General features: G+C 38.0%; 1 protein-coding gene across 1 annotated transcript in view; it reads left to right on the top strand.

Moving 5' to 3' along the window:
- Window positions 1-18,594, top strand: part of RASGRF2 (Ras protein-specific guanine nucleotide-releasing factor 2) — a gene marked incomplete at its 5' end in the record, with an annotated part of 62,626 nt that extends 44,032 nt beyond the window's left edge. The window contains 9 exons of the mRNA XM_010142401.1: window positions 2,226-2,338; window positions 10,596-10,656; window positions 11,595-11,698; window positions 12,325-12,409; window positions 13,024-13,221; window positions 14,079-14,158; window positions 16,871-16,988; window positions 17,742-17,810; window positions 18,502-18,594. Of these exons, the coding sequence (XP_010140703.1) occupies window positions 2,226-2,338; window positions 10,596-10,656; window positions 11,595-11,698; window positions 12,325-12,409; window positions 13,024-13,221; window positions 14,079-14,158; window positions 16,871-16,988; window positions 17,742-17,810; window positions 18,502-18,594 (921 nt within the window). The remainder of the gene's footprint in view (window positions 1-2,225; window positions 2,339-10,595; window positions 10,657-11,594; window positions 11,699-12,324; window positions 12,410-13,023; window positions 13,222-14,078; window positions 14,159-16,870; window positions 16,989-17,741; window positions 17,811-18,501) is intronic.
- Window positions 18,595-19,251: the final 657 nt, after the last annotated feature.

Here is a 19,251-nt window from a genome sequence, read left to right as displayed (position 1 = left end):
GCTAGTCATAGGTGAGGCTTCCTCATTCTATTCACATAGGAAATAACTTCTAAAAATCTAGACTTTTTTGGTCTAGATTTAGTTGCAACGAAGCAAGACTTCTGGAGAAGAAATTTTGTGTAATGAAAATCATACACAGTTGGAGATAAAATCCTGATCATGTTTTTTGTGATCTGCCAATTTACAGCGACAGGCAGAGAATTTTAACCAACACTAAATGGGAATGTTAGATTTGACAGCTCTTGGATACCTTTTCTGTTCATTCATGATATTTTTGTAACACAGCTATCGAAGATAACATACAGTGGTTCTTTCATACAGTGTCCACAATCAAGCTATAAGATAGACATACTAACATTAATTACACTGGCTGCTGATGCTTGTGCAGACTCGAGGTTTCTCCGTTAGCTAAACTGTGATAGTTTCATATTCCGAATGGTCTTCTTTTAAAAATCACTAGAGTGAACAATACTCTCATGTAGTTTAGTTACATTCCTCATGCATTTACTAATTAATCCCATTTCCATACTCTAAATAAATAAAAATCTCCCATCATCTTCTGCCAGCAGTCTAAAACAGTTCTTAAAGGAGTCATTTTGGACAATGGCTATAGAAAATGTATCTTATAAAACAAACACAATGCAGAACCCAGAGCTGTTTTCTGCTTGGCTTTGAGGTGTATGTCTGATCCCCCATCCAAAGCCTGATACTGCATGGCTTCCTGTACTCCAAAATCCTGTAATATGGACAAAGAGCACAAAAAAAAAAAAAAAAAAAAAAAACAAAAACCTCAGAAAAATCCAGATGTTATCTTAAAAGTTGAGGGTTTTCAAGAAAAATCAATGTCATCTTTGTACCAAAAAAAAAAAAAAAAAAAAGACACAAATACTAATTGGTTTCAAAATATGGATTAGCTGTGGCCAAGGCATGAAGACTTTTGAAGAATGGAAAGGACAAGAGGGAAATGCTCAGGGCATCACTGGCAGGCAACAGCGGGATATTTCTGAGCCGGACATTCTGAGCAATAAGCTTTCTCAGAAAGTGCTATAGGCATGTCTGTGCAGCACCTGCTTCAACAAACATGCATTCTTCTCCTCGTGTTAAAAATTTGATCCCTTTTCTGAATTAAGCATCATTTTTCATTGTAACTTCGGGTTCACTTCGATGCTCATACATCCCCTAAAGAGAAAACCATGATGTGAGGACATGTGTCTTCACGCATCTCCAGAAATCCTGACAATTTAGAAACATGTTGCAAAAGAGCTGGCTGTGTAGCTGGTTCTTTGGGAAAATGAAATACACAGCTTTTACACAGAGGTGCCAAATACTTCCCATTTTCAGTAACTTCATGGCTTCTGTTCCCATGGAAACAAGCAAAGGCCTGCCACAAACACGGTCCTGCTTGCAAGTAACTATGGTTTATCAAGGAAGACCTATGATGCAGTAGATTACTGAAGGTTTTGGATTTAGTTTTTCTTATCAAAGTGCTAGATCTGAGCTAAATACCAGCGTTTTTGGAGTCTACTCCAAGACTTGCCTGTAAGTTTCCACCTTAAAGCTCATACATATATTGTTCAATTCTTTGATTTTCTCCAGTATCATAGATCAACAGAAATGTTTTTTTGCGTGTTCTTGTTCTTGAATTGCAGTCCTGTGTCAGGTATCAGTCTGCCTCAGAAGTAATTAAAATACCAAAGCTCTTAAGTGCAGTGCCAGCGAGCACGAGGCTGATTTATCCAGCTTATTAGGTTGAGTACTCCACTATGAGGAATAAAAAGCAGCTCTTTCTGACAGGGTGAGTATGAGATAAGAAATACCAGAGTGGGAGGCAGATACACAAAGAAACTCAAGAAAACAGGGAAAAAAACAGTGTCCAGACTCACCAGGCAGTGATCTCAAGTATTGCAGTTATACTGTTTTTCTGCTTTTATTGTCATCGCAGGAGAAGAGAGCGTAAGGCATTTTATGGATATTGGTAAGATGCAGTTCTTACTTCAGCAGAGAAAGATTAAGTGATTTGCCCATTTCCACACAGTAGAAAAAGGTCAGAAAAGGAGATAAATTACAGCCTTTCAGGGCTCCTGCTTTTGTGTCTCTAAATATTTTCAAACCTACAGAAAAAAAAGAAAAAACCCACAACAGGCAAAACTCATGAAAGTATATCATTTCGGTTATTTGATCAGTGTTGTTAAGACAAAAGGAAATAAAATTGTTTCTCTCTGTAGGATTTTGAGCTGAACAATGAGCTGAAAATGAATGTGTTGAATTTGCTGGAAGAAGTTTTGAGAGACCCTGACCTTCTGCCACAAGAAAGAAAAGCTACTGCAAATATACTGAGGTAAATACTTTCGAATTATTTAGTGTTAACTGTGGCATGTGAAATAGTTAGGGAATCATGTATTATAGCATTCACAGGGTTTGGGTTTTCTCCAGAGTATTTAATTTTGAAGTATTCCTAAGTGTTTTATTAGCTATAAAACAGAGTGTGTTTTAAGTTGCATTCATAAGAAGACTTGTATTAGAAAATTTTGCTGCAGAATGGCTGGCATCCATAAGTTCAGTCTTTATGCAGCAGGGAAAAATGCTGCTCAGTAAAGAGCCATTCGCTCTGCTAAGCCCACAAAAGGCTGATGATATCATAACGTGTCATGACATCCTGAAAGACCATGCTTGCACCTTCGAGTTGTTCAAAGTTCTTTGGGTAGCTTACCAAGAGGAATTACTTTTTAATTTGTTCTGTGAAATAAAAGATATTTAAGCTTCTACATAACCAGGACTATTTAAATTAAGGTTAGAACACTTTATGCTATTACTCAGGGTTACTATAACAGAGTTGAGTGTCTAGACATGCCTAAAATCCCTGTATGCATTTGTCAGCGAACATAATTCCACTACTAAGTGCAAATATTTTATAGCCACTGATTTTCATGTAATTTTTACATTGCTAAAGAGCAGTAAACATTTAAAGACCTGATCCGGTGAAAACACACAGATAAAGCTATGGTGTGCTTTGTTAGTATTTTAGTAAGTATTCTTCTGGAAAGCCCATAGGGGTGCCATGAATGCAGAGTGTTTGAATTTTCTAAGACCATTTGACAGGTTTCCGTTTCAGGTACTTACATGAAAAAGAATGAGGGGAAAGTTGTTCATTGGGGGGAAAAAAGTCAAAACAAAGGATGAGAAACAAAGATAAGTTCTTAATAAAAGCAATTCTTGTCAGTAGGTCCTACTTATATTTTACATAAATAAAAATGAACCTCCTTTTTAATAATACTGCATATGGTCTTATTCCAAGTAAAAATAGTAAGTTTGTTTCATGTATTTCCTTGTAAGAAACAGCAAGCAAGAAGAGCAGAGAAGGATTAGGAGAATGGGTTTTAATAATATGTGTGACAGCAAAGGTTCTGTCAGATTGTTCACAGTGGGAAAAATTACCTTAAGACCTTTAGCTTCTTAAGAAAATATGAGAAAATAGATCTGGACTGGCTGTTGCATCAAAAAAATGGGACATTGGTAATTATGTGTAAAGTCTGAGCTGCTGCCATTTGCATCCTTTTACTGCAGTTCTATGAAATGGTAAGTATGTTTGTCCTCTCCTCCCTTCTAGCACTTATTACTGTAGTATCTGAGCACACGGTATATACTAGTAAATACAGTTAATCAGATACTTCCATTAAATATTTTTAAGAGTTCTAAAAAAGACTGAATTTTTAACCATTCTTTGAATTTTCGCACTGTATTTGTTTTGGAAAAAAAAGATTAAAAAATTAAAATCTGTAAGTAGTGAAAATTCTGAAAAGGGTAAATTTTAAAAAAATGAGAAAAGGGGAAAAGAAAAAGGAAAAGAAAGGAGTAGTGAAATAAAACAATACTCAAAAATAAAATCTTAGTAAAAATGAAAAGGTGCACAGAAATTGACTAAAAGTTAATGAAAAATTAACTAATCTGAGATAATCTGAGATATTTTGTAGAAACAGATTGCATTTTTAAAACTCCTTCTTTCATAGACATTATCCTGACGGTATTTCTGTAAAGGATAATGGCATTCTACTTTACAAGCAGGCAAGTAAAGAACAAATAAAATGAACTGTCCAAGTTCTCAGTGGGAGTTTCTGTTGGAAACAGGGAGAGAATGAAGATTTTCTGAGATACGGTCCTCAGCCAAGCCATCTTTCATCAAGGTTTGCAGCTGTATACCCTAATCCTGCCAGATTTTTCGAAGAACAGTTTGTAGATTTGGTCACACAGAGTCATAAGTACTTGGTTATATTCCACAGACTAGCACTGGAATTAGAGCCATTGGTGGCTCAGCGTGCAGGACTAGTCCTTTTCAATGTTGCACGAATGTCCCACTTACCTTCAAAATGAGGAATGAAATTTAAGCCTTGGCTAACATTAGTTATCAAAAATCCTTTACTGATTTTCAAGAGTGCCAGTGCCACAAACATATATGCATGCTGAACAACTTGTGTGTCAGGTGTTTCAATACTATTTCAATACTATTTCAATTAAATTAAATTTCAATACTCTTTCAACACTAATAAGCATCAGTGACATAGTATTGCTGTCCCAAGTGTTTGAAACACTGTGTGCATTTTTAGTAGCAACCGTATTTCAGTAGCAGCTTTCAGTATTCAGTAACAGCTGAATTACTCCTGTGTCCTGTCCATATGGTTATTATATACACAAACTGCCCATAAACTTTCACGGAAGAGTTGTGACATAAATAAACTTTCAGATAGAAGCTATTACATAGATACAACTTTCATTATTTAAACTGTTGTTAAGCTGCAGTCAACAAGACATCAGGACATAGTCTCCAAGTTAAAAATGTTATTGCATAAAGCAAACTGTCCCAAAGTCATATGTTGTGCCAAACTGTGTTCTGAAGTGCTTTGGCTTGTTCTCCAGCCACACAGGAGGCTGTTATTTGCCAGGCATGTAAAATTTGTTAACAGTCAGCTGCTAAGGGGAAATTAATTCTCCAGGAATGGGAACTCCTTCAGTAAGTAACCTTGTGATAAAGAGTGTATTGGAGCAACTCTGGCTTTAGACAAAATATCGTTCAGCTGGAAATGTGAAATACACATATGTGTCGTACATCTCACCCTTTCACTGAAAAGAGGAGCTCTGGTTCATAAACTGCCTCAGGAAAATGGGTTGTCTGGTAATTAATAGTGGTTTCCAAGCTTTCAAAAAGCACTGTAGTCACTCATAGAGATAAACACTCTCAGCAAGATGGTATAGTTAACTGAGAAGAGGAAGTTACATGATTTGAGGAGTAAGCTACAATTGTTTGTGTGTAACTGTATATCAGGGGTAGTGACACAGGGAGGCACGTTCCTCTGCTCTTCCACAAGTCTTCCTTTTTATTGCACATCAGTAAAATAGGAATATGTATAAGTTAAAAAAACTGATCAACTTGCTAGTCCTAAGCAGTAACCTGCTCTTCCATGGAGACTGTGAACACACACTTCTGGCTGCCTCAGGCACTTTATCTCAGCTACTGGGGAGTCCTTCTGGTCCTCCAGCTTCTTGGCATGTTAGTGGATTCAGAGGTGGAACAAACTCCAGACTGTTCTTTGAAAACCTGTCTTTTTAATAGTCCAAAATAAAAAACTGAGGAATAGCTTCTAACAGGAGGGCTTAGCTTTTTTGGCAGATTGAAAAGATCGTGCTCAATTCTGGAACTGATTTAATGAAGAATGAGAAACCAACAGGAGGAGAAGAGACAATATCTGCATATGTGAATTCTATCTGACAATACAAATGTATGACCCCAGTTGGCAACCAGGTTTCTAGTGACATAAGGGTAAAGTTTTTTGTTTTTTTTTTGTATTTGCACTAAAAGATACTGCTTCTGGTGCAAAAAGAGGACATGGTGACATGGAAATTGTTCTTTCCCTTACACTCTTGCCTGATACCTTCTATGGTGCCATGACTGGTTGTGGAAGTAGGTCAAAGCAAATATGGAACATGCGCTTCCCTAAGCTGGGAGAGTTCTCTGTATGCCTTGTGTCTGAAGATTACTGTTTATTGTAGTAGGAACAAACAAGACTTATGTTCCTCTTGACCAAGAACTGCTAAGCATTAAGCAAATGCTCCCATACTACACCAAGACGCTGCGAAGAAGCACCGTGTTTTACACATGTGTATCTCTCACTGTTTTCTCTCTTCCTGCATCAGATTACAGATTTTCTATCATTGGCCAACATGGGAGATTACAGACTGTTCGGAGTGTTAAGAGAAGGCCTGTAATAGAATAAAATTATTTCTTGAATTTTTTGAACTGTCCGTAGGCTATAATGACAGGGTGAGGGGGAAAGGATTTCCTCTTCACATTGACACAGAAAAAATTCTTTGGTGGGACCCACTGTGTCCAGCTGGAGCACCTAACCACAAAACAAGCTGTAGACAGCTAATGAAGCACTCCTTCCAAGGTAACTGCATATCACGAAGGAGATTCTGTCCACCAAAATTGTCTAAAGTTAGGCATCCTAACTATTCCTCCAGAGATCATAGAAGTCACCTTCCTTTCTCAAACAGTTACAGAAGACAGGGCGTGACTTGCAGAGGGTGTGAATCCTACTCTGAATGCCCTAAATGTATCCAGAGTCTTTCTCGTAGAAATGTGCAGAGATGCTCCCAAGTACTGTGTTCCTCTTTCAGTTCATTTACCAAGGTCTGGTTTGGAGAAATGCTGCTCAGTCCATCACCACCACACACCCACCTACTTGAAAAGATGTTATCTTATATGTTTTCTTCTAGATGAAGATATTTTATCTAATACTGCTTAGAGGAGGAATATAAATAACCCATCTAGAACTGAAGGGCTTTTTTACTCTTATTAGAAATTTATTTGAAGATTTTTGACAGCATATTTTTTATGTCAAAGCATAGATTTGTCATAACTGCAAGTTTTGATGAAACTTTCATTCAAAAGGCTTTTCTGAGACAGGATGAAAATGGGAAGGAGGGGTGAGCCAGTTGACATGCCCCTCATGAGAATAGTCATTCACCCAATTGGCAAAGTGAGTATCATGAAACAGGCTTTTCAGTTATTCTGGAGATACTTGCTGCAGCCTTATCTTAAAGGCCTTGATATATCAAAACACGTAGACTACTGGAATTCTGGTTTGCCAGTCAACCCTCACTGTAGGTCTTGCCTTCCCCAAGTTTTGGTTTTTGTGGTCTGCTTTTGACTCTGAAAAGTAGAGGAATTCAGAGTGAGGTTGGAAAAAGCATTTCTTGTCATAAATTAAATGTTCAAACACTTGTAAATTAAAGATTGTGCTTTCTGAGCCTACATATGGCTCTATTCCATAAGCCATCTTCTTCAAGGATATTGCATACAAATGTCTCCTTTTACAAACTGTTGCAGCTTTTGAGTGTATGTGTGCATATGTGCATATAAATTTATTGGAAAATCAGTCCCTTTGTTTGCAGAGAAGGGATTAGAGAAGGAAGAAAGGTTGGTTTGTATTCCAAAGGTATTATGGTCAACTCTACTGTATGAAGAATACAAATGGCAAGGAAAGTGTTTGTGAGAGGTATTGAGCTGTTTCATGCCTTCTTGAGTCATCAAATGGAACAGCTGGTATTTCTTGAATGGACTGACAGGGTTTCTCTGCAGGGTGAAAAAAGATTCTTTTGATTCAATATCCATTCTGAAAGCTAGGCAAACCTACTGAAGTATGTTTTGTTTGAGGTTTTATTATCCTTATTTACTAACGCCTGAAATCTAGGCAAAATTTTAATGATAGTGAAGCAGGAAGGTGTAAAGTTCAGACTGGAGAGCAGTGAATAACTTTGATAAGGAATCCAATGTGTGTAGAAGAAAAGGGTGGTTTGAGAAACAGTTCCTCCTTCTTCTTCCTTAGGATAAGTGTAAATGGGCTATGCAGAGGACAAAGTTTGATGGATGACCAATTTTCTGCTTTGTATGATCTCACTAGACAATACCTTTCAGGCTCTATAACTTAGACCATCTTTTAAAATACTTTAGAAGTATTTTATGTACTGTAAAAGAATGAGAAGACAGATATTAATAATACTTTCAGCTATAATATTATTTTAATACTTGCATTGTTCGGGCATGAAGAATAGTTTAAGCGAGAGACTCTAATCTTAGCTGCTGACTATAAGAATGCCAAAGTTACTTCTTATACATTTACTTCCTTCATCTATAAGGATAACAATGGATGTGTCACCCCATTCAGTACTCCCTGAGAGGTATACTGTTAAACAGTCCGGCAGAATCTCTCCTAACTTTTGCTGTCTCTCATAACTCTTTTCAAGTGGACCTGTGCTTCTTACCCAGCTTCCAGGAGGCTCTCCAAGGAGCGCAATAGGAACTGCCCAGGCAGAGCTGATCAGCTCAATGTACCTTCCCTGAACGCTGTTGAAACTAGGTATCCCAAAGCTGGTAACAGTGCAGACTGAGGTGAAAGCTACTATTGAAGCTATCAAAAAGTAGCTTTATCCAGTTTAAAGGTGTGTTGTCCTCTGCAGATTTAAACATAGAGCATTTATGGATAACATGATAATTTTTTTCATGAGACCACTGTGTTAGAGAAAAAGTACGAGTCATCTCTTTGAAATGAGGGATTGGAAGTCTACATAAAATGTGAGGTGCCGTGTTGGAGACTGTAAGGAAGCAGAGATGGGGAAAAGTTAAGTATTTTCAGCCTTTAAGAATCTCACGTTTCCTATTTTATTTTGTAAACAGGTACAATAATTTCTGTATCACAGATGAGAACTCCAACCAGTAGAAAGTTATACTTAGGGATCTCAAATGATGAGTTTACAAGGTTGCTGAGAATACTCGGGGCAGAAGGGCAAGCCCTGTTTTTTATTGCCGGGAAGCATATGCTCTTGTCATATGATGAACGATACCTTTCTGCAGGCAATCAGTCATGAGATTCAGCACAAAGTAAGCTGCTCAGGAGAGACAGATGGCCAGTCCGTTTGCAGTTACTGAGGTTGCACTCTGATATTAGCTGAGAAGCAGCTTAGGGTTCTCCTGAAGAAAGGGGCATTTTGTGTGGATTTCATAGGCTGAAAATGAAGGCAATAGATCCTTTAAGAGGGATGTATCTGCATTTGATTTTAATCTGGTCTTCCAGTTTGGCAAATGAAGAGGAAACAACAGCAACCCACAACAGAAGAACCTAGTGTACTAATCATTAACACTTCCTCCCCACCCACATAGTACAAATTCCATATCTTACACTCATAGCTGAAGTCTCCAGGCAATATAATCCTTTTCTTTTAACCCTTTCCCCAGCTGGTATTTGGAAAGTCTGTTACTACAGAGTAAGTAGTAAGTAGTAAGTAGTAAGAATAATAATAAAGAATTAGAGGGACCATGAGAAAGTACCTGTTGCTGTGCTCTCTGGAATGATCAGTAGAACTGAGTCTTCTTTGAAAATGGTCATCTAAACTTTCCTTGAATATGTAGCTGATGAGTACTCTACAACTTCTGCAAAAAGCCTGTTTCAGTGCTCATCTCTTGTTGCAGCTGGAAAATGGGACTGAATGTTGAAATTAAATCTCTGCTGATGCAAATCAGTCCAGTGACTTCTTACCATATCGTTGGTGTGTTTATAGGCAGTGTCATACATACCAACATACTGTTCTTTCTCCCTAAATCTTCTCTTTTCTGTACTATATAAATCCAATCTATTTAAGGTTTCTTTGAGTCTATAATATTTTCCAAATGAAGGGGTAAGATGTTAGATTTATGTGCCAAGATACTACATCAGGGTAGATGGGGTTTGATGAATACTTACTACTTCTGCTGTGTTCATTTTTGACCCATAACTACATTGGAAGCATAGATTAACACTTCTGTTACTTAAAGGAAATTGTGTACTTGCTACAAGTAAAATCTGCTAGCAGTTCTTGGTCCGTTTCCACATTCACAGCTCTTTGTGGGGGACATTGAATAGGATGGTGTAGTGCCAATAAACAAGAAGTCTTCCCGATGAATCACTCTTCCATGCATGCCTATTTTGCTGTCTTTTCTTCAGTTCTCAAGTGTTCATTTTTCCGTCACAAAGTATCGTTTAACACAGTAGCTTAAAAATCAGAGAAAAGGCTTGAGATGTAATTTTCCATCTTTAACTTTCCTAGGATTATTCAGCGTAGAGAGCTTCTGATTAGGTATTATTGTTATTGAGTTGTGTTTTTGCATTGCCAGTCCAGTTCTTGAAAAGATTTTTTTTTTTTCCCACCAAACTTCTTTGCAGTAAAATCGAAGTGGGATAGATGTAGAAACCTTATCACTATAATCAGCAAAGAAGTACAGTAGTTATTGTCATTAACCACTCTACTCAAGCTGTTCTTAGCTCAGAGATTTTAAGCCTCCATGACTGTAATTTTACCTAATGTGACTCCTATGTCATACCATTTTGTACACTTCTACTTAAAACAAAAAAAGAGATTTTTAGGGACTAGGTTTTTTTTTTTCTTCCTTTACCTCTTCAATTGCAGTCTTAGGATTTATTTTAGATAAACATGATTTCCTAACTGTGAAAAGGTTTTCTCATAACCGTATAGAATTATATAGGATATTCTGCCACTTAATTTTTCAGGGCTCTTTCTCAGGATGATCAAGATGATACCCACTTAAAAATAGAGGATATCATTCAGATGGTAAGTTCATCTTGAAATTTTACATATAAATACTCCTATAGAAATGTTATAGGTTTAAGTCAATAAAATGTAGAGCAACTGCAACTGTGCAAGTCTGGACAGAAGTAGTTTTTTTACATTTGGAGCCCATATCAAAGATGAACAAGTGAAAATGTAAGCATTGTGATATAAATCATATCATGAACAGAAGAGGGGGATATATATGAAAATGTATGGAATGATAAGTGGCTGCCATGTCAGCTGCCATCTGAACCGTAGCTGACCTCAACTGACAATGCCTGTCCTCCAGACTATAGTCACCAGCATCTCAGAGGTGCATCTTGAAATTTTACATATAAATACTCCTATAGAAATGTTATAGGTTTAAGTCAATAAAATGTAGAGCAACTGCAACTGTGCAAGTCTGGACAGAAGTAGTTTTTTTACATTTGGAGCCCATATCAAAGATGAACAAGTGAAAATGTAAGCATTGTGATATAAATCATATCATGAACAGAAGAGGGGGATATATATAAAATTGTATGGAATGATAAGTGGCTGCCATGTCAGCTGCCATCTGAACCGTAGCTGACCTCAACTGACAATGCCTGTCCTCCAGACTATAGTCACCAGCATCTCAGAGGTGCATTGCATTAATCCAGGGACAGGTGTGGGCAATGAATTATGTGCAGAGAGATTACGTGGAAAGTAGAATGCACAGACTTTAATTATCCTACGTACATATTCATGACTTGGTATGAGCTTGCTTTCCTATGAGTTTCCAGCCTGATGTTTACCCTTATGTTGTTGGCAATCTTTCTTAATTGTTATTTCTTTGTAGCAAAGAAGTTAATTACAACTATGTGTAGAAAGTTCACATGAAGTTCTAAGTACCCTGTGTTTTGAAATGTCCTTTGATGCAAAAGGAAATAATTAAGTGTTCTCTGTATTTTTTGCAGTCTGATTGTCCAAAACCAGAGTGTTTTGAGACACTGTCAGCGATGGAGCTTGCAGAGCAAATAACCTTGTTAGATCACATAGTTTTCCGAAGCATACCCTATGAGTAAGTGTTCTCCTACAGGTGACTGAAGTGAGTACAGTGGATGAGTTACTGATTGGCAGTGTTAAGCACTACACTAATTCATGCTGCTGACTCAAAGGTTCACCAGCGTAACAGAATAACGTCCTTCTGCTGTTTCTGTCATTGCCTCTGACTGCCCTGTAGTTTGATCATGTTTTGAAAGACAGTTCTTTGCTAAGAAAAATAACCTGTAGTCTAAGGCTCTGGGCTAGTGAGGGGTGGGTATAGTGTGAAGTGCTGAGTCTCTGGGGAGAGAGTGTCAAGTCAGCTTCATTCATGCAGCAGTTTAATGTAGATATCTAACCACGTAAGCTGACAAGACCAGTTTCAAATAGGGTCACAATGCTGAAAGTTAAGATAGAGGAATAGGAGCAAAAGAAAAATAAATCTTTATAATATTTACTGCTTCAGAGAGTATTAAAAATGGTATAATGAATAATCATTTCATATAAAAATGAAGTGATGGAATGAGTGTAAAGTTGTGTTACTGGCTTTTGACAAAATGAGGTATACTTGGAATGCACTTATGCTATGGTTACAGACAGAGACTCTCTACTGTGTTTACTAAGGCATTTTTGTTTGTTTTTTTCTGTCCCCTCAATGTCTAGAGAGTTTCTTGGGCAGGGCTGGATGAAAGTGGATAAAAATGAAAGGACACCCTATATTATGAAAACTAGTCAACATTTTAATGATGTAAGTACTCTTAAATATAGATTGCCTTCTAGGAGCTCTGTCGACACTGTTTATGACCTCTGGAACAGAAGCATAATTTTTTTTTTTTTTTACAATCTGATGTAACTTTTTATCCAAATGTTTCAATCTTTTTGTGATTACCCTTTTAAATCAAAGCACATGAAGATTCTGATTTTCAAGAATGGTACTCAGTATTTATTTGACTGTTTATTTACTAGAGTAGAACATTTTAAACTGTACTACAATGCCTTCTTGCTTTCAGAAGAAACTAAATTTTTTCCAGGGAGTGAAAATATAGCACTGATTCTATTTAATTAATGCCCTAACCATATCTTTACCATTTTCCTTGAATTTTACTAAGAGACTTCCCAATCAGTTTTATTACTGCTGGCTTCAAGATACTCCCTATTGTGTCTCTTACCCTTCTTTCATATCATTGTTTCCCCCACACACACACTTCCCTACAGTACTGTTCTCGATACACTTTCTCTGATTTTATGAAGAGTTGTAAGTTCTGTTATGCATTATTTTTTTCTGCTGTATTCATTAAATAGTTATATGTCAAAATGGATTGTATTTAAATGTCCTAAATTTCTTCCTCTTTGTTTGGTCAGATGAGTAACCTTGTTGCCTCCCAAATCATGAATTATGCTGACATTAGCTCCCGGGCTAACTCAATTGAAAAATGGGTAGCGGTAGCTGATATTTGTCGATGTATGCACAATTACAATGGTGTGTTAGAAATCACATCCGCCTTGAACAGAAGTGCAATCTACAGACTTAAGAAAACTTGGGGTAAAGTATCCAAACAGGTAAGAAAGATAGGTGCGACTACAGGTTGGCTTTCTGTATTTCATTGGTCAGTGTGTTCAGAGAAGAATGTGTTGTGATGGTAAATAAATATTATTACTTGTTCAATAAATAAATAATTCTACTTGTGCAATACTCTAAGTGTTTGCTGGAAGCACGAAATGGTACTGGTAATTTATGTTGAAGTCTCTTGTATTTCATTTATCCTTTTTTTAAAAAACATTAATATATACCTGTGGGAACAAACTGATTCAACAGAATTAGAGAAAGTAAGAATATGGAGCCCATATCAAGATAAACAGGTGAAAGTGTAAGCATTGTGATATAAATCACATGATGAAAAGAAAGGGTGATATATATGAAAATGTATGGAATGATAAGTGGCTGCCATGTCAGCTGCCATCTGAACCGTAGCTAGCCTTGACTGACAATGCCTGTCCTCCAGACCATAGTCACCAGCATCTCAGAGGTGCATTGCATTAATCCAGGGATGGATGTGGGCAATGAACCAGGTGCAGAGAGATTACGTGGAAAATAACACAGAATGCACAGACTTTAATTAACTTACGTACACAGTAAACTGAATTGCTGACTATCACTTTAGTGAACTTGTGTTTTTTCCTGAATTTGTGGGCTAATAATATTAGCATAGATGCAGATTCTGTGTATCATTCAAAGGAGAATCTTTAATGCTGCCTAATCTCTATTTTCAGAAAAACACTAGGAACTACAATAAAGCTAAATTCCAAGTGATACTACTTTTGAAAATGGGGTGAAGATGCTAAGTGCCTTTTCTGAAATCTAATCCCAGTCACTTATGTGCAACAGCACTGACATTTGTCATGTGTTTTCTTTCTAGACAAAAGCTCTCATGGACAAGCTTCAGAAGACTGTATCATCTGAAGGAAGATTTAAAAACCTTAGAGAAACTCTCAAAAAGTATGCTTCCCTACAATACACAATTGTGTTTTGTTATAATCAAAGGATAGTGCATTTTAAAAATGAATGGGCTTTGATTAAGCTTTAATAATTAATATAATATTGGATAATATGTGTACCTAATAACCTTCTATATTCTAGTTTTATTCTATTTGGCATTACTGTTTTGCTGACTATTCCATGATTTAGTACCCCTGGTAGATAAAAATAATATCTCCAGAGAATCAGTGAAACAAATTAAACTATTATTCTGTGTGAGTGTTCCCTGTTGGGGTTTTACTTACACTGATAAACTTTTTCAATAAGTGTAAAGTCAGGTTTATAAATAAAAGGTTCTTATTCAAAACAGAATTTCAAGGAGTCTGTTCCAGGCAAGAAGTTTAGGACATAGAACTAAGCCTGAATCAGATCAAAGAACCTACACTCCTTTATCTTGTTCCTGACATTGGCCAGTAGCTGATGAGAGACACGTAGGAACAGGACTAATGCACAATGATACTTCCTTTCCTATAACCTCCCAGCCTGCTGCAGTCAGCCACCTTGGAAAACAGCATGATTTTTTTGTATGGTAGTCCTTGAATATTTTTTTTCTTTAGTAGATTTGCAAGATTTTGTTTGACCTTGTTTAACTTTGGTATCCAAAATACCCTGTGGCAAGGGTTCTACAATGTATGTATGGACTCATCAATCAACGGTCAATCCACCAGTTAATATCAATCAGTTGATTGCACAGACACTAGAGGGTCAATCTTCTATATCAGTACAGGCTGGGGGATCATGGGATTGAGAGCAGCCCTGCGGAGAAGGACTTGGGGCTATTGGTGGGTAAAAAGCTGGACATGAGCCAGCAATGTGTGCTCACAGCCCAGAAAGCCAACCATATCCTGGGCTGCATCCTCAACAGCGTGGCCAGCAGGTCAGGGCAGGGAATCCTGCCCCTCTGCTCCACTCTGGTGAGACCTCACCTGCAGTGCTGTGTCCAGATCTGGAGTCCTCAGCACAGGAGAGACATGGAGCGGGTCCAGGGGAGGCCACAGAAGTGATCAGAGGGCTGGAGCACCTCTGCTATGAGGCCAGGCTGAGAGAGTTGGGATTGTTCAGCCTGGAGCTGAAGGCTCAGAGAAGGCTCTGTCTGGGGAGACCTTATTGCAGCTTTTCCATTCTTAAAGGGAGCCTATAGCCTTTCTTACAGAAAGGTGGGGACAGTCTTTTTAGCAGGGCCTGTTATGACAGAACAAGGGGTGATGGTTTTAAACTAAAAGAGAGGAGATTTAGACTAGACAGAAGGAAGAAATTTTTCACAATGAGGATGGTGAGACACTGGCACAGGTTGCTCAGAGAGGTGGTAGATGCCCCATGCCTGGAAACATTCCAGGTCAGTTAGATGGGGCTCTGAACAGCCTGTTCTAGTAGAAGTTGTCCCTGCTCACTACAGGGGGTTTGAAGTAGATGACCTTTGAAGGTCTCTTCCAACACAAACCATTCTATGATTCTATGACTCCAGCGGCATGGGCACAAAACTTGTATTTTTTGCAAGTTCTGTAATTAGAGGTAGGCTTTCCAGGACGGAGTGGTACAATTACTTCAAATTATCTTGAAAGAAGCAAAGAACTGAACTACTAGAATAATTACTGATATGGTCCAAAATATGTATAGTTCAGTTTTAGTTTAAAAAATATTGTTGGGGAGTTAATCACTTTTTAAAAGAATGTTTTCACTCACAATACACGAACAGGTACTTACATATACCTTTCAGTTAATATATAATTTGCCTCTGTAAGACAATAATCTTCATAATATAAAGAATGTCCAGAATGAAGTGCACTGCTAAGCATTGTCAGCAGTCTTCCCAAGTTAACAGTACAGCCATCACCCTGCTTTCTTCTTATGCCTGAGCTTTAGAAAACTAAGTTTGCTTCTGTTTCTGCTGAGGCAAGACTTAGTGAGCATGGAGCACAGATTACTGCATTAGGGAAGCAACAGCCGTTATCCCATTCCTCTTGTCCCTCCAGCAAAAGAAAATCCTCATTTTCTTAGGGTCTCTATTCCCAGTTTTCCAGATCAGCTTTGCTAGCTCTCTGTCTTTCTCTTTCTTCTTTGTGTTCACTGTTGAGAAGGCCTGAAAAGACTTTGACAGAATGGTGTATACATACGTAATTATACACACGTGTATAAGCATATATGTATGTGAATGTATATACGTATAGGCATGTATATATATGTGCATCTGTATGCACATACATATCTCTCCACATGAGCATGCACACGCTCACTCACACACGCGTACAGGTACCCTTACTATATAGGATGCTTACACAACTGCAGAGCAGCTACTGCTCAGAAGCATGCCCGTGTGCATTTTTATCTTGTATGTAGGATCTGAGACTATCTGTCAGCCAGGATTGAAATATGCTTGAGGTGTTCTCTGAAGCTAGAATTTACCCGTCCTTCCTCTCACTCCATCATGTTACTGTTCTACCTTTGACTAAGTGTTTCCTGCCATTTATATTAGATATTGGACAGAAAACATTCAATTTGTCACAGGCAGAGCATATGCAACTCAACTGAAGTTAGAGAAGGTGTTTGTCTCAGTAATTAATGTCATCCATTGATTAAAAGTATGTTAAGTAATAAAGACTTCATGATGTGAGTTTTAAAAAACGAGTTTGCAGATTTAGCTACAGGCAAAGATGCTGATTTCTTTTTTCACAGTTGTAACCCACCTGCTGTTCCCTACCTTGGAATGTACCTGACAGACCTGGCATTTATTGAAGAAGGAACACCAAACTTCACTGAGGAAGGCCTTGTCAATTTTTCCAAAATGAGAATGGTAATTTTCAGTTCCTTATATGCTTTCCCAACAGGTGTTTAATTATGTGAGTTAATTGTGGATTTAATTATAACGCTCGAATTTGACATCCAAGATGTACAAGTATATTGGCACCATGCAACATAGGTAGCTGTTTGAAATCAATTACTTGACCCAGTCTTCTATCACCACCTTCTGGTAAACTGAGTATTTCTACATGGTGAATTTGCCTACGATTTGTTCTTTGAGAAATGTCTACCAGAAGAAGCAGCTGCCTGAAGGTCATGAAGAAGCAATAAAAGGCTTTTTGAAATAACAAAAATTAAAGGAATATAGTGATTCACCAGAAAGCAATAATCACAATCACACTTTTCGAGTGTGCTAGGGTCTATCTAAGAAAGCATTTTAATGTTGACCTCTCCCCAGCTACCGTGTCATGTTGTTTTGAAACAACTCCTCAGAGGGAGGCATGGAAATTTCTCTTCTAATCTCAATTTAATGCCCTTCTTATGGCTACACTGCAGCAGTCATTCGAGGCAAAGAGAAGAGAGGTTACCAGTATGGGGAGAGGACAGACAAGGTGGTTCACTTGGGGCTGACTGAACAATAAATTGTTAATTTTGGAAAGTAAAATCCTTGGAAGTTATTAGGAGATGATCTCTGCCCTCCTCCCAGGATGAATTGCATAATTTGGTGTGAAATTCTTGCCTTATGTGGCTTAGGTGATGTCAAAATACAGTTGTACTTACTCATATACATGTATTCTTTTGAAAGATCTCACATATTATCAGGGAAATACGCCAGTTTCAGCAGACCTCCTACCGCATAGAGCATCAGCAGAAGGTAAGGCTTTTCTTAGGCACTGTTATCTACTAATGAAATCAAAGCTGTAGTAGTAATTAGTTATGGAATACAGCTGTTGATGAAAGCTAAAATGCTGTATTCTGCTCCCACATACAGAGAGGAGAGGACATACAGAAACATGGACAGGTGCTCTAGGGGTGTAATATCGTCACCCTGGCAGAAACACTTGGACACTGTATATAGAAGCAAGTTTTTTCCCCCTTCTCTGCAAGCGCACTTGGGATTGCAGGCTTCATGGCTCTGGGGTATGAGGGAACAGGTTCAAAGAAAAATGTGTTCAACCTACCCAGTTCAAAGTGTAATTCCCCAGGGAATTCCAGAATCCCAGGGTTAGGGGATAGGAGACAGCCCAAGCATCTGCTGATGCTGTGTGTATCCTGCTGATCTTTCCCCCTTGTCCCTCCTGGGAGCAATGAAAACTTGTCCAAAGACAGTCTGTGCCTTCAGAGGAGATGTGAAGAGCAACTTGGTCTTAGGTAACATATCCAAGGATTTGTCCATTCCTAAGAGGCCGATTCCTAGAGCACTGCTGATGCATTCAGATGAAGTGCTGGGTTTCTCAAGAAAACAACGTGGGGGAATCTCAGGGTCTGAAATGGGCTGAAGGAGAAAAGGAAAGCAGAGAAAATTTTGTGGAAGTAACATACAGTCTGTGTTTTCTCCATTCCAGGTCACTCACTATTTACTTGACAAGACACTCATCATAGATGAAGAAACCTTGTATGAACTTTCCCTAAAGATCGAACCCAGGCTCCCTGCCTGAAGAGCCAGCTTTGCTTCGGAGTCTACAGAAGGCTTTAGTACAATGAACAAAATCATGCATGCCAAGTCCTAAAGACAGCAAGGGAAATATTGAGAAGAATGCAAGCTCTCTTTTCCAATAAGAGATACAGAGCCTCACAGCATTTCCCTCTCAGGCAACAAAAACGAGCATTGAAGTGGAAAGCAAAGGTGCTTCCCACTCGGATTAAGTGATTGCTGTTTTGCAAATACAATGTCTTGCGGTAGAGACTATGCACTTAACGGAAAATGTGAGACTTTCCTGTGAAGAGATACTCAAAGCCAATTTATGTGACAAATTAAGGAGACAGCTTTAAATGGTGGTAATATACTCAGGTATATTAAGATAAATGAGCAAAATGAGATGCTAATGATGTTCTCTGGGTTGATGGCTAACTATGCGTTCACTGAGGCAGTAATGGTAGTGGTGTCCTTATATCGTGCTAATGTCTTTGGAAAAACAGGATCTTAAAATTCATTTACTATCTTGGAGTGACATTAAGGTAGCATCTAGTATCTTCAGATCTGCAATTGTTCAAAATACTTGCTGTACATTTAATGCTACCCTTTATAAAATGTTGTCTTCTTTAAACATCTTGTTAGCCTTTTCTAAGGTGACTGATTTTACCTATAAATGAAT

This window comes from Buceros rhinoceros, unplaced genomic scaffold (assembly GCF_000710305.1).
Source record: "Buceros rhinoceros silvestris isolate BGI_N320 unplaced genomic scaffold, ASM71030v1 scaffold14448, whole genome shotgun sequence".
NCBI classification, from domain to species: Eukaryota; Metazoa; Chordata; class Aves; order Bucerotiformes; family Bucerotidae; genus Buceros; species Buceros rhinoceros.
Note: the sequence above shows the minus strand (reverse complement) of the source record. Positions and strands in the feature narration are given on the sequence as shown.